Source organism: Pygocentrus nattereri, chromosome 14 (genome assembly GCF_015220715.1).
Source record: "Pygocentrus nattereri isolate fPygNat1 chromosome 14, fPygNat1.pri, whole genome shotgun sequence".
NCBI lineage: Eukaryota > Metazoa > Chordata > Actinopteri > Characiformes > Serrasalmidae > Pygocentrus > Pygocentrus nattereri.
This window is the reverse complement of record NC_051224.1, coordinates 8,257,723-8,273,328: the sequence shown is the minus strand read 5'-3', so window position 1 is coordinate 8,273,328 and position 15,606 is coordinate 8,257,723. Positions and strand designations below refer to the sequence as shown.

Here is a 15,606-nt window from a genome sequence, read left to right as displayed (position 1 = left end):
GGAGGCAAAGGTATGTGCCTTCACTAGAGCTGTCACGATTAAGTAGTTAAAAAATGTGACTTCTCAGTGAATCTGCAATGATTATTGAGGAGTTTACATGTGCATATTTTAAATTATCCTACTGTTATCTCTTATAGTAGGAAACAGAGCCTGTTTAACAGTATAAATGAATTTTTATATGCAATTTTCTAAAATTAAGCATTTTTGTTTATCTTTGGCAGTGCATGGATTTTGTTGAGCTGAGTCAGTTTTTCTAGTTTGATCTTTTTAAGCAACTCTGATTATTTGAGTCATCTGCAAATTAATCATTACATTCCTCTTGTAAGTGATGGTGACAGCCCTGGATTACACTGGTTTTGAAGCAGTATCACCGCAAGTTGTATTAGAGGTTGCATTAATGTCAGAACGATGCAGTATAATACTGTCTACTAGCCTCAGGCTCCGGCACCGTAAGATCCCCTATTAGGAGTTATTAGCAGCAAGGCAGCATGAGCCATTATCCTGATTGTATTCTCTGTGTCTGAGAAAAAGCTTGCCTGATAGAGTCTCCCTCCCCCATTTCCTTCCATGAGTCTTCATTCAGATGTTCTCCATGTGGAGCTGTAGAGATTAAGTAATTTTCACAGCTGTAGATGTAGGAGACTAGGTGCTAAAGTAGGCCTGTCAGTCGGGAAGGAGAGCCTCCATATATTTAGCTGTATTATAAACGAGTTTTGTGTGTGTGTGTGTGTGTGTGTGTGTGTGTGTGTGTGTGTGTGTGTGGTGTACAGTTGTGGGTTGTGGGTGGCTGGTGTGCACAAGGACACTATTTTCCTCCTGCTGATGCACATGAGCAACGCATTCAGTGTAAATCCACTTTCATATATCCTTATCTTTGATGTCAAGGGCAAATAAAGTTACTAAAGATTATGATGTTATAATGATTATTGATAAATACATGTAATAGTCAGCATCAGTTTCACATGACAAACATTTACCAATTGCAATTGGCAGTCTGCACCAGTTCCCCCATTTTTTCAACAGCAATAAAAGCTTATATTTGGACAGTGTGAGGAGGTGGATTCAGCTTCGTGCTAACAGCGCGAGTGGTCCTTGTGCACTCTTCTTCATTAAGGGCATAGTGGGTGTGGATCGTTGGCAGGCCGTCACGTTTCTATCTCTCCTCAGCACTCTGAAGAGTAAGGAGCTCTCGCCTGTGATCGGCCATAAGGCTGTGCAGGTGACAGGACCGACAGTGCCCCCTGTTGGAGGCCAGCAGAGCAACAGCCAGTCGCCCCACTCGGCTGAGCACAGCCCCCACACATTGCGCAAAGGTCTGTCCCTTTCTTCCTTAAAGAAACAGTCTCAGCAATTTCATAGAAATTTACACTGTTTTCCACTTATCCCAAATGTAGCTAAAGAACCGAAACATACTTGGTGTCCTGAGTTACAGGGCCCATGTACTGGAAAATCTTTAAAAAGTTTTCTCACTTTTTAAAACAAAAGCATTTAGTGTTTATTGTAGCATTGTTCAAGTATTAAAATGTACCATTAAGCTGCAAATACTGTACCATCACATTTACATATATTCACCTATTCAGCCTATAGCACTTACCCCCACCCATTAATGATGAAATTAAGGAGCATTTTAGTGCTGGACTTCTTGAATACAAGGCAGCCCATCAGAACAGATGTCATTTACATATTTATCAGTCTTAAAAGCACAGTAACAAAAACAAGCTGTTTAATTAAAAGGGATAAATAGAGGTTGGAAAATTAATTGTGACTTTTTGGTACAGAAAACCACACAAATATCATTAGTGGACAAATGTAGCTAAAAAGTAATGGAATATTATACCCCACCAATTAGCATCATGCAAACTGCATGCCTGCATCATCACATGTGGCTTCAACCATTTCTTGTCTCGAAATTGACAAATACATGAGAGTAATTCAGTCTTCCTGCTACTGTTTTAGCTTTGCAACACATTGTCTGTTTGTATTAATAACAGTGTATGAGACAGTTCCAAAAACCACCCAAGCAGTTCTATGTGTGATTGTTTAACAATTTAACACATTTTGAGCCATTCAGTTTGTGTAATGCTCATTGGTGAGATATAAGCTTCTGTTGCTTGTTAGCTACATTATCCTTGTACAGTCCTTTGAAAAAGTATTTTCCCCCTCCTCAACATCTTCTATTTTTGCATATTTGTCCCACTTTGTTTTTGATGATTGATTCCACAATAAGAAAGAGACTTGGCAAGAAACATCCACCATAAGAACATTATACCAACAGTCAAACACAGTGGAGGTAGTGTGATGCTCTGGGGCTGCTTTGTATCTGGAGGACCTGGATGACTTGTCATAATTGATAGAACCATGAATTCTGCTCTCTGTCAAAAATCCTGAAGGAGAATGTCTGCCTGTCAGTTTGTGACCTAAAGCTCAACCAAACTTGGGTTATGCAAAAGCAAATCCATCTCTAAATTGCTCAAAAGAATCAAAATGAAGGTTTTGTAGGGGCTGAGTTATGGTCCTGAATTAAATCCCATTTAGATGTTGTGGCAAGACTTTAAACGGGCAGTTCATACTCAAAAACCCTTCAATGTAGCCAAACTAAAACAGTTTTGCAAAGAAGAGTGGGCTAAAATTCCTCTACAGCAACTCTTTGAAAGTTATCGATTGATATTGATTGCAGTTGTTACTGCGAAGGGTTATGAGGTTGGGGGGGCAGTTATTTATTCACATGGCCAATATAGTTTTTGAATAAATCTTTATCTTTAATATATGGAGCAGTCATTTAAAAGCTGCATTTTGTGTTTACTTGTTTTACCTTTATCTTATATTAAAATTAGGTGGATAATCTGAAACATTTAAATGTGACAGATTTGCTAAAACATAATATGAAGAATCACAGATTGACTCCATCTAATCCATGTACGATACAGCCTAAACTCTTTAAAACGTTGAAAAATACAACGTTTTATATTTATTTATATTTATATTTATATTTTTAACCATGAGAGGCCTTGCAAAATAGATAAGACCTGCTGCAGCCTTCCATAAAGAAGACGTGAAACATGAATGTAGGATTAAGTAATTTTAACATTTTAGTTACACCAGTTACAAAAATAGGCAGAGTAAGAAGTACAAGCAACAGCAGACTGCATTCTAACTTGACAGAGCTTCGCTCATGTTATTATGTTAAGAAAGAAGTGACTTACAGACTGATAAATTGTGATTAATTAAACCTATAGCAAGAAAAAAAATTGCCTAGTTTCTGGCCATGTCTTTTTAGGTTTAAGCAGGCCTCTCTGTATTACCTCATTACTTGCTGTGCTGAACTGAGAGGCTGCTTTGTAGTTTAGAGTTCTGGTTTTGGTTAAGGTTTAGGGTTAGGAACAGTTTTACCGTCGATACTTGGTGGTACCTTTACCCTGTGTCCTGAGGAGGTGCTTAGATGTTCAGGTAGCACATATACACGTATTTACTTGCAACATAGGATATCATAGGAAAGCTTTTTTGTGGGAAGAAGGCTCTTGTTTGTCTGCCAAATACTATCTAATACTAATACTAATACTCAGAATACTATCATCAACTGCCAATCAGGCAATGGTGTATTTCACTCACAAGCCTAGAAACAAAAGGTTTTGGTTGATCACATTTGGGGTAAAGGGAAAGTATGGATATAAGATTTTTCACAAAACTGTCCTTTATATATTCTCTGTAAAGTTGTCAGTGCCCATGAAATAGCAAACCAGGTAGAATCCTATAAAAACATCCTACAAATCTGATTTTTTTTTTCTTCCTCTCTCTCGGCAGCATCGAAGAAGCTGGCCCCTGTGCCACCCAAGGTTCCGTATGGCCAGTCAGGGGGGATGTCAGACCAGTCCACAGGTCAGCCGTCGCCGGTCAGCCTGTCCCCCACTCCCCCGAGTACCCCCTCCCCGTATGGCCTGGGCTGCCCCCCGGGGCATGCACCTGCCTCCTCCCCTGGGCAGGCCCCACTTGGGGCGCCCCACTCCCTGTCCTCTCCCCCGTCTCTGACCGGTACACTCACCAAGTCGCGGCCCACCCCCAAGCCCCGGCAGAGACCCAGTCTGCCTCCTCCGCAGCCGCCCACTGTCCCCCCCACCGCCCCCCAGCCCATGGAGCAGGGCCTGCTGGACGGATTGTCCCCCGGGGAGAGCATGTCCACAGGTAAACATGTCTCCGTGACAACAGCGCAAACGGGAGGACAACATCCCTCTCTCAAACTGTCTGTCTCACCGTCCTACGCAGGCGACGGACTATGAGGAGCCTCGTTCCCTGTGAAATCTGAAGCATTTTTTGTTATATATTTTCTTCATTTCTCCTGAGTATGAGGTGCCTTTAGATTCAGTTGCCTTTAAGCTCAGTGTTTAGTAAGTAATTTCTTCATCGTCAAGAGGATACAGTAACGTAAAGCACTTGAACAAAGGAACATGAAGGGAATGTACTTTAGACTATAGGGACCTACAATACACACATTACCTGTAATGTTCAGTCTGGGTAATCTCTCCAGTCTTGTCAGACTCTGTTTTCTAAGTAAGGCTTGTGGTCTGTGTTATCATTTTAGTGGGCAGCTGTGTGGGCACTGACTGTATGTTCTCTCATGTGAGCCTCTGAGGTGTGTCTGTCAGTCATTCTCCTGATCACTCTGATTGATGTATGACTTTTTTGTCCCCTGCCATCGTCGTGCACCTTTGCAGCTGTGTGAGGCCAGGCACTGAGTGTGGGCTAAGTGTGAGGGGGACGTTTAGGGTAAGCCAGAAACCTACTGCACTGCTGCGCCCCATGCCGTAGCCTCATCTCACATCGTCGGGCCTGGTGCTGTGGCTGAGTCTGGGGCCTCCTGCAGCCTGTTCCCTCCGTACATTACGCCAGTTCTCTCATACTCACTCTCTAAACCAGGGGTGTCCAGATCTACTCTTGGAGGGCCTCAGTCCAACATGGTTTGTGGATTTCATTGTTCAAAAACATCTGATTCAAGTTATTTCTTCAGTAGGGATGGAATAGTATGAAATATTCCTACCATAGTAGGACAAGATAATGTGAAAAGTACCACACATGGCCTGTTTTTTTTTTTTTTAATCATCTGAACGTCTACAAATAAAGCTACACTTAACATCTTCAGTTCTGGAGCTTAAATCCAGTTTTTGTTCCTGGATTTCATAATGTAAACTGTGGCTTTTCATTTTCATTTATCATTAGCAACATTAGTGTTTTTTGACCAGTTTGTTTAAATATGAAATTATTACCAGAACTACTACTATTTGTTGCTCAAATTGATACTATATAATTATGAAATGCATTAATACACCATGTACACAACATATATCAAGTGTGCATATATTACCATATATTAAGTGTAACACAACCAAATGTATATACACTAAAAGTACAAAACCATATGTGCTTTGCAGTGAGACTGCAACAACAAACTATTTAGTTGCACCATGACTTGTACATAATTATTAGAATTTCTCTTTAGAAACAGCGTGATTATCATTAGTTTTACTGATAATGAAACCTATGAACATTCCATCCTTAGTAACCAGGTTTTGTAGGTGTGTTAGGGCAGGAAAATCATCAGGCTATGCTAGACTCTGGTCCTCCAGGACCGGAATGTCACCCCTGCTGTTCTCTCTACCTATATCTCTCTCTGTCTCTCCGTGGAGCTGTCTGCCGCTGCCTCATTCTGTCCGTGTTCAGTCTGTGCATGGTGTTGGGATTGGCCTGTGCATGGCTTAACGGACCTCCCAGGGGGCCCCACACATTGCCAACATCTTCGCTCTCTGATGTCCATCGTAACGACTCCACTCCCACTCGCCCTCAAACTTCTCCCCTAACAGCCATGTGGCAGCTCCTCGCTGCGTGGGTGGGCCCAGGTAAACCCCACCCTTCTCTCTCCCTGAGCCGGGCCCTTCACGGGGCAATTCTGAACACCCCTCCCCCTTCCACTTGCTGTGACTCCGCTGTGCGTGTCCATCTCATTCTTACACAGGGGAGGTCATCACAATCAGAACCCAGGCCATACGGCGGCTCCTCAGAGAGCCACATTCTAATCAAGCGAAGAGATTTTGCACTGTCCCTTCTGACTCACTTTACACCCATCCCATTGTCTCTGTGTCAAAAGTATTATGGTCACTGTGCTGGATATCAATTGAACGTCAACTATGATGTCGTCATTGAATGAACACACAATGATTGATCTGTTAACCATCAACTGAAAGTTTAATCTATACCTTTGGGCAGCAGAGGATGACTCTAGAGCGAGTCCAGTGGCTCACAAAAGGGCCAATATGACAATATCCCTGTGTAGAATGTTAGGGAACCAACCCTCTTTCCAGCCTTTTCCTTCAGTGAATCGCTTTATTTAATTGTCCTGCGCTGGCTTTTCTTCCAAAGACCGGCCTCAAATTGAACTTGCTCTCCCGTCTTCTCTCCTTGTCTTTCTTCATCACCCATCGCCACCCTCATGACCATGTACTTCTCCCACCCGACCATTCGTGTCTGTCCTGCTCGTTACCGTCTCGTGCTTTCACCTTCACTGCCATTGCTGCCATTATGTTAGCAGATCTCTTCAGTTTGGAAATCCCCTCCATCAATGTCAATCTGGACAGCCTGCTGGACGAGTTCAGGGTGGGCGCGCCCTGCCGGAGCTCCATGGCCGTGGCTGACCACTCTCCAGAGAGGGAGCCCTTGACCGAGGAGGAGTCCCAGAGCACCACGCTATAACCCCTGAGCCCAGCCAGCAGCACCCCAGCCCTGCCTTGCCAAGCCCTGCCAAGCCCCGCCCACCTTCTGCTGAGGCCCTGCCCAAGCACAAGGCCTCCACCAGCCCCTCCTCCCTGCTTCCTCACCCCTCCATTGGAAATGGACCCCACCCTCTCCCCTACAAAACGCTCACACCTGCTCCAACCTTCTCACTGATAAGTAGATAGAATATGTGATACCATCTACACAACTCACAACTTGTGCCATAGCAGAAGCGGTGGATGGTGGACTTCGGGAATGTTGAGTTTATTGTGTATTGTGGACATTGTGCCACGCTTGTTTTCTCTCTGATCGATTCTGCTTTTTTCTTTCTGCCTTATAATCGGAGCCTGAAGTTAAATTGCAATACAGTGGGACACAGGAGGGGTGTTTGCTGATTCTAAAGGAACCTCATATTATTCTTTTTGCTGGAAAGCATGAGACCATAGTGCCCCCTCCTGGCGTGAGAGGGTAGTACTTGCTCATATTCTTTACAGGGTCCAAGGAGGTAGACTGGTTTCATTTCTTGTAGATGAACTGAAGACTAAAGCATGCAAACTTTGTTTAAGTCTAGTTTTACAATGCTGAGGCCTCATTTGACTCTTTTACTCGCTCTCTCTATGTCTATCTCTATCTAGCGATCTCTCTGTCTTTCTGACATGCACGCAGGCCTATACATACCACTGCTTTGGCATAGACAATACCACTCAATTTCTGATGAAATGGGCACTCATCCAGTCTAGCACATTCTGAAAATGTTTTTGAACGGTTTGTAACGCACCAGAAAAACAATGAGATAAGAGCTCATGGTAGATATTTGTCTCACTCTCCTAAAATGCACCATGAAGGTCAGTGGTACGTATTCCTTTTACCGTTCACTCCTCCAGTGGCAGCTGCAGTTCTGCTGGTAAAGAGAGGTCAGACAATTAAATACATAATTTGTGCCTCCCATTCAGACTTCATGTATCAGGATATAAAGAGTAATGACAGGTTCCGCTCCTGTGTAAATACGAAGACTGTACATAAAGATCTGTAGATATGTGTTCATGAGAGGACAAATGTAAAGGCAAATATGAATTATATATTCATATGTGTGACATTGCCATATTTATCTTGTATAGAGATAACGTTCTATGATAACTGAGTATTATTTTGTCCCTGAATACTTGTTGCCAGATTCACAGAGAGTGAGTGAGCTTTTGCACTTTTGTAAGCCATGAACACTAACTTTAATAATATGAATGCGGAATATGTCAAAAAGGCCCAGCAGAGTTTCACCCTATAGAGAAATCAGAATCTTTTGCAGGTCTCATACAGCCTTAATTGAAAACAATAAAAGTGACATTCTGCACAAGTACATTATCATTTCTCATCAGAACAATTCTGTAAATGTCTGGCAAAAGCACTGCAAATGAGCAGAGTATTACATACATCGGGAAAACTGAAGTTCAGATCGATTTTTTGTGGATAGCAAGTGTATGCGGTGAATTTTTACTGATCTATTAACAGCAGCTACTTAGCAGGTGATATACTTCATATATGGCTACAAACCACTTGACCCACTTCCAAACTCTGATCATGCTAAGGTATTTAAAGTTGGAGCAGGGAACTGTGTAAAAAATACCAGAAGGCGGAGCTTGTGCTTTGTAGCCATGTATAGTGAATATAGTAAATGTGTTGGTCACCAAAGCTGTTTTCTTGCCTTTATTCTCCTCTTTCTGTTTGGCTAATACCACCAGACTTTATTGTTTTCTTGTATTACTTCCCCATCAATTGTATATTTTATAAGTCAGCATCAGGGGTCATTTATCAATACGAGCAGGCTTTATTGTCTCACTGCCTTCTCTGTGACACTCTGGATTAGGGCTGCACAATATGGAAATTAAAGAATACTAGCATCTTGATTATATTATTACACAGTGCAATTGACCTGCCATAGTTACTGTTGCTATGCCCATCAAACTTTCAGCTCAGGCTACCTGGTAGCATCCGTATCACTTAACTTTACTTCAATAATACATTCATTTAGAAGCACACAGTGGAGCACAATGGAAACATTATTCATTCTAAAAAACAATTAAGAACATTTTACTTTACAAGATGTTCATTTCAGACATGCATGTTTGGACATGACAAAATGAATGTTGGCCTATATGAAAGGGAACAAAATTGACTGCTATCTACGTTCTCACTGCAGGTTTGTTTTAAGAAATTCTATGGAGTTTTTCTTTCTGTTGATGGAAGAAATTAGCATTTAAAGGACTTGTGATTCTGACTGAGACATCAAATCAGCTATCATGTGTAAAATATTGGTGAATCAGTCAGTTTTATACTATACTGGCAAATTTTAAAATATTTGTTGATCACTGGTGAATCAACATTATGACATGATTAAAGATTGGCCAGCATCATTCTGACCCAAATCCTTTATTTGGATTAAAGTGAATAGCTTGACTGATTCACAGAAGCACTCATCTGGAACTATTATTGGTCAATATGCTTTCAGCACACAGTAAGAAACATTTTGCTTGGACTCTTGGCTTATCTGCAAGCCGTAAGCTTCTGTGAAAATGGTATTGCAAAGACCGTTTCGCACTGTATTGTGCAGCCATACTCTGGTTTATTGTGTTGAAGCTATGACCAGTAGATGTTTGGGTGATCAGGGTAGATATGGAATCTGTTTGGTCAGTAAGACTCTGCTGTGTCAGAATGGAAACAGGCATGTCGAAAATAGTGTCGGTGAAAGTGCAATTACACTTTATTCTGTTGTTAACCTCACTGGGAAGTGGCCCTAAGTGCACGCTACTTCTTTCCCATCATTAAGAGCCTAACTCTGAGAGGTTCCCAAACGTCATGGCTTCTATTATTATTCTCTCTTCTCCTTTATTTGACTGAGCGTTAGTGTACTTCAGGGACAAGAGGACTTCTTTGCTGAAATGTATGGTATGCCTCAGTGTGCATTCTCAATCTGTTCTATTATGATGATTATTGGTGACTGAGTACTCTTTTTAATAGTTGTAGTGATTATACAATGATAATTGCAAGTGCCCTCACAATAGATATTTATGTCCTGAAGCTAATGACGAGTTTTGTGTGTGTACTTGAGTTTTTTTTTGTTTGTTTTTTTTTTAGTTTTTTGTTTTTTTGGTCTGTGTTGGTTTCTTCAGTGTTCTATGAAGAGGCACGTGTGCATCTGAAATAAAGAGTGGTGATTGAATGTGATTGAACCTTTACTCTCACTCTGCACTGAGGTAAAGGCTTTGTCAATACCTTATAGGAGCTGCAATAGACGCATGATTCATTTACTTTATTTAGGTGACACTTCTGTGGTTCATTTGTTCCTGTTGCCAGTCACTTTGAATGCTTGTGTAAATGTTGATTTAGGGAAGGGATTTACATGCGATTGCATAAGTCTGTCAGTCACTTCTGGGATTATTATCATACAGTCAGCGGCACGCCATTCCGAGGCCAGAAATTGCCCTGTGTACAGCTGCTGGAACTGCTACGGCTGCTGTGCCAGGCTAAATCAATCAAGGGCCATGTTGAAGTGTAGTTAACAGTTAGCAGTAGTGTACAGTGACCATTGCTACTTAGCAACCAGTGGTTGGTCAAAACAATATGCTGATGACAACATAAGTTTAACTCTTTTTAATCAGATTGTGTAGTAAAACATCAGCAAGGGTTTTTTTTTTGTTTTTTTTGATCAGCCATTGGTTGCTAAGTAACATTTGTTTTACCTTAAACTGCTGTTGACTACACTTAGAAGGATTTGACAAGAAAATGCCTAAAATGTTTGCAATCTGTCAAATTCCAAATAGGTTATATTCTGAATCTGCTTTTTCCCCCCTAAGCTACACAAAGTAAGTTTAAGCAACACATCACTTGGTGGTGGTACCTTGCTGGCTGAAGAAATTGCCAGTATTAAAACATTTAATGTTGGGGGGCTTCTTGCTTGACTTTGTTTACTTTGCAAAACTTTTAAGCAATAGAGGATTCAAGGTTGAGCAATATGTCTGTCACAAAATCATATTCTATTGCCTAGTTTTACCAGAGTGAATCACACAGTCTGATCTCAGCTAGTATATTGTTTTCTTTGTGAAGGAAGACAGATCACTAGTGTGCACATTTAACACAGATACCTGTGGACATTGTGGCCGTTGCTGGGTGCCATTACTCTAGGACTTCCAGCAGTGCATCCAAAGCATCAGTTGCAGATATGCTACTGGGACAAGTGATTTCCTTTGCTTGTTTAATGATTTCTCATTTACAGCACTCACATTTCACAAGTCCTTAGAGAGATGTTCAAAGTGCAGCTCAATTCAGTAACATTGAGTTCTACTAAATGAAAACAAAACTGACACAAGACAAATGAACAAGACAGGCGTTGCATATGTAATCAAACATCACTTGTTTGGAGATCAGAAAGCTGTCTGTTGACGTTGCCATTTTTCTTTTGTTGTTGTCTTAAGATCAGAGAGTGGATGTGACAATGCAATGCATGCACTTAGTCTCTTCTGATAATTCATGATTCTTGTCACTTTCTTTTAAGACTGCTATATGTTATGAGTAAACTGGGGAGAGGGCCAAAAATATTAGGTATGTGTGAAGAACTGGTCAAAAAAAAAAGTAATGGGTTTACGTACAAGTGGCTCCATTAAGTCCTTTTATGTACAGCCTCTCCCCTGCATTCATAACTTATGTACAAACTTGCCTGTAAGTCACTTCCCTCCCTTCCCCACCCCTCCCCTCAGCTTAGCATATCAGTGGAACAACACAGTCTGTGCTGTGAAGCCTACCGCAATCCTGATCAGAATGTCAGAAATAGATATATATATATATATATATATATAAATATATATATTAAACTCTACATTTTTAATACTTCTGGTATGAGTGGTTTGTTCTGCTTGGTTGAATATTGAAAAATTGTTTCATATTGGTTGCCTATAAAGGCTATGGGTACTATATTGGATGTACCAGTTTACCACAGTAGGAGCCAACAACAGGCAAGAGGGAACGGCTCACCAATTTGTGCTGAGATTAATCAGAAAGTGAACTTGAAAATGTTGCGTTGTTATATCCAAGTTGCTTGCCCTTGTTTTCAAATGATTCATGAAGATTATAGAATAGTGAGATACTATTATTTTACTGTGGTGCACTAATATACTACTATGTAAATACTGCACCAAAGTCAGAGACCATCCTTCATTTATTTAATTAATGGGCAAAACGACCACTAAGTAAGATAGTTTTCAAATCTAGTGTTCAAAAAATGATAAAAAGATATAGAGAAAATGGGGCTTCCAACAAACAAGAACTATTTTGTTGTTGCCTTCAGATAAAGAGTACAGTGAGGAGAAAATTGAGCTAAACTCTTGCTTCAGATCCGAAAATCAGATCCGTCCTTCCACTGTGAGAAGACAACTCAGCACTATGAGTCTGAAAGGATGTTTAGCAGCCAAGAAACTTACTAAGAAAAGAAAATAGACTACAAAACAGATCAAACAAGCTGCTGGTATTCTCAGAACAATGGACCATTCAGACTTAAACATCACTGAATGTGTTTGGATTACTTGGATTGGGAAAAGCAGAAAATGTAACCAACATCTAAGACTGAACTTTGGGGATGTGGAAAAATATTCTTACAGTTTTGTTTGAAAAGCTGAAAGTAAGTCTCCTGAAACGAATGGAAACCTATAATAAAGGCAGAGTGAACACACAAAAAAATCGAAAGTTTGGAAACTATACTTGTGTTTTGAAGCTTCTGTGTCATTTTCTTTTATTGCTGTTTTTTGACTGAAAGTTAAATATATGAAGTATGGTCTCTGTGCTTTGCCCAGTACTGCATATAGTGTGATATTAGTACAGTATACAAATATACTATTACATACATTGCATAGGAAGCCAAACTAAACTCTTAAAAATAAAGGTGCTAGAAACTGTTCTTTGAAGCAATGAGGCAGTTCTTGAAGCAAGCAAGAACTTGGTTCCCTACAGATGTTCCATGCAATGTAAAATTCCAAACCAATTAAAGGTTTCTCCTAGAACTATATGTCCAAGAACCATTTAGGAACCTTTATTTTTAAGTATCCCTGGCCTAAGTCTTGTCACTTCCTTTATAAGACAAATAAAGCAAATTGAAATACTGAAAATTAAAAAAAAAAAAATTGAACACTGTAAATATACACTACTAGTGAGATTTGTTAGCTTTTTAACCAAGCTGAAAAAGGTTGTGAAATGAACTCTGTGGTCAGTAGGCAAGGTGGGAGGAGAGGGAAGTGCAGTTTTCCAACCTGTGAGACAAGAAGTGCTTGAAGAGCAAGGGTGTGCCCAAAAAAAAGGGATCTCAAAGCAAGTATTCAAGCAGCGTAAAGAAACGCTAACGGCTCTTCTCCTGATCTACTCACACAGAAACCAAGTGACTTTCTCAGAATTTCCATGTCTGAAGTGCTGTAACTCCATCCCACAAACATCTCTCCTTTCAAAGCATCAAGCCACCTGCCAAGCTCATCTTCTCTTGTGGCCCTCCTCGTTCAAATGATCCTTCTTTCACATTAATAATTTGGTGAGAGAAATGCTGCCAAGCAGAGCTCAGCTTGTGTTGTTTGATCAGCTTCAAATCCACCGTTCTTTGCTTTGAGAAGATCCCATGTAGTAAGAGAAGGAAGGACCAAGCTATGGTGAAATGTAGAAAGTGGCAGTGTGTGAACTACAAAGTCTGTCCAAGCCCTGATACACTGGGGAAAATGACATCTTTGCCAGTTTAAGCATCTTGACTGTAGGTACTAGATCTAGTATTTCTCATTGGGAGACTGGCAAGAATACTGGGTTTATTCTACCTATTTCTGGACATGTTTACTGTATGAGGGGGTCTTTTCTATTGAAATATTACTTTTACTGCTTTCAAGCATCATTTCATGAAAGAAGCAAGATTGTCTGTGAGATCATTTTACTTGACAATCCTCACTTAAAATGATATCTAGAACTGTTCACTATCCATAGAACAATCTCATGATATAGCAGATGTACTGCTTGCCCTTCAGTACCACTTGATACCTTTTTTTTCCAGAAGAAGCGTGCTTCTTAATCGAATTCCCCGTTCCACCTTAAGTGCTGCGGAGGTTAATGCAACTGCTGCAGCATTTAAGGTGGAACGGAATATTCGAATAGGACGCCTATTCCAGCTTCGTAGTATTTTTTTTTGAAAATGGTCATTTCACACGTCATAAAAACAGGTTGAGGTCCATGGAATGCTCTACACCAACAGAACCCAAGGCAGCGTTGCCGCTACCAGTGCGAGTAAGGTGAAGATTATCAACAGCACGAGCAGGCAGTAGGAGGTCGTGCACATAGTCCAGCTGCGGCCAGTGGTGTTCTCGTGGATCACTGCGTTGGTCCCAACATCAATAACATCCTCATCGGCCATTGGGCGCCCCATGTCGCTGATGATGAACACCTGCAAGGAGTCTTTAGGACAGACCAGCCTCTGACGGCTCAGTCTGGACGAAAACCATCTCCCGCACGCGCTTATCCAGTGACAACGACCGCTGTGAACGCTCGCCGGACGCGCGACGGACGTCGACGGCACTTCCAAAATCTTCTGCTCCTTCTCGCCGGCTCGCCCGAGGAGTCCCTGGAGTTTGGTGACGAACGTAACGTGTCTGCAGACGGGGCAGATGATGCTGTCTCTTGTGACGGTTCCTTCCCGGTTCACACTGACCAGCGTCCTGACCAGACAGTCGTGGCAGAACGCGTGTCCGCAGCTCAGTGTCCTCGCGCTGTCCTGCAGACTGTCGTAGCAGACTGGACACTCGCTGCCCTGCTCTTCTTCCTCATCCATCACTGGTCAGACAGGTCAGAGCGAACTCCAGCTCCGCTCTATGTCCACATGGGGAGCAGCAGGAGAACGGAGGCGCTGAGTTGTTGTCGTACAGCAGGTTTATCTTAAAATGACGGAGTGCAGTTCGGGCTGTGGCTGTCAGGCGGAAAGAATGCAGTCTGACTGGACGGACTGCGGACTGAAGAGCTGAGCGCACAGCCTGACCCGCCGGTATCGATGACTGCGCCTTTAAAAAGTGTATGAGGAGACCACATGGCCAGGTGAGACAGGGGGGTTTTGTGGAGATATTTGCCTGTGACAGCTCTTTCTCATATTCTGGCAGCAGTATGTCGACATTTGGAATCAGTATCTTGTAATACTGACTTATGTCTCATAAATTTGACTTAATATGTTGTAATAATGCACATTTTTCTCGATATAATTAGTATCTTGAAATAATTAGGTACTGTGTCTGAACCTCAATATATTGACTTAATTTGTCAACTACTGACTCGTAGCAATGACTTATTTCGTCATAAATTTGACATGTTACTCATTTTCAGCCCTGCGATGGACTGGCGACCTGTCCAGGGTGTATCCTGCCTTCCATAGGCTCCAGTGCCCCCACCCCGCGACCCTGAGGGAGAAGCTGTGTGTGTGTGTGTGTGTGTGTACTTATTTTCATGAAACAGTTGTTTTTGTGTGTTTGTTCTTTTATAGATATAGTAGCCTAGTCTACTGTAGGAGCCCTTTCTCTCTTTCTGGCAGCAGTATTTCAACATTTTGAATTAGTATCTCGAAATAATGACTTCTCATAACTTTGACTTATTATGCTATAACAATGCCTGTTTACTCGAAATCACTTGAAATACCTACTATGATGAACCATCTCAAAATAATGACTTCCCAAATATTGATTTACTCGTAATAATTCCTTATTTTCTCAGAAATCTGAAATGTGTTGTAAGATATGCTTTACTGTTGGTTCCTGATGGTATCCACAAGCTACTGCTGTTTTGTTTTTCTGATGG

At 41.4% G+C, this 15,606-nt stretch overlaps 2 protein-coding genes across 10 annotated transcripts in view; one reads left to right on the top strand and one right to left on the bottom strand.

Moving 5' to 3' along the window:
• Positions 1 to 11,462, top strand: part of si:ch211-114m9.1 (rho GTPase-activating protein 44) — a 64,518-nt gene extending 53,056 nt beyond the window's left edge. For 2 of the 9 annotated variants that reach the window (XM_017705937.2, XM_017705935.2), the window contains 3 exons: positions 1,168 to 1,313; positions 3,802 to 4,179; positions 6,575 to 11,462. In XM_017705937.2, the coding sequence (XP_017561426.2) occupies positions 1,168 to 1,313; positions 3,802 to 4,179; positions 6,575 to 6,738 (688 nt within the window). In that variant the 3' untranslated portion in view covers positions 6,739 to 11,462. Of the gene's footprint in view, positions 1 to 1,167; positions 1,314 to 3,801; positions 4,180 to 4,709; positions 4,762 to 6,574 lie in introns of all 9 variants that reach the window. The other 7 variants (XM_017705945.2, XM_017705936.2, XM_017705940.2 and 4 more) reach the window with 6 other exon arrangements.
• Positions 11,463 to 13,967: 2,505 nt separating this feature from the next.
• Positions 13,968 to 14,789, bottom strand: LOC108432176 (RING finger protein 222). The gene has a single exon (XM_037544573.1). The coding sequence runs from the start codon at positions 14,594 to 14,596 to the stop codon at positions 14,012 to 14,014; it is 585 nt and encodes a 194-aa protein (XP_037400470.1). The 5' UTR covers positions 14,597 to 14,789; the 3' UTR covers positions 13,968 to 14,011.
• Between the last annotated feature and the right edge of the window lie 817 nt (positions 14,790 to 15,606).

What these genes read in the sequence shown, in the direction of transcription:
- LOC108432176 (XM_037544573.1), bottom strand. Translation starts at nt 14,596, where the DNA reads ATGGATGAGGAAGAAGAGCAGGGCAGCGAGTGTCCAGTCTGCTACGAC.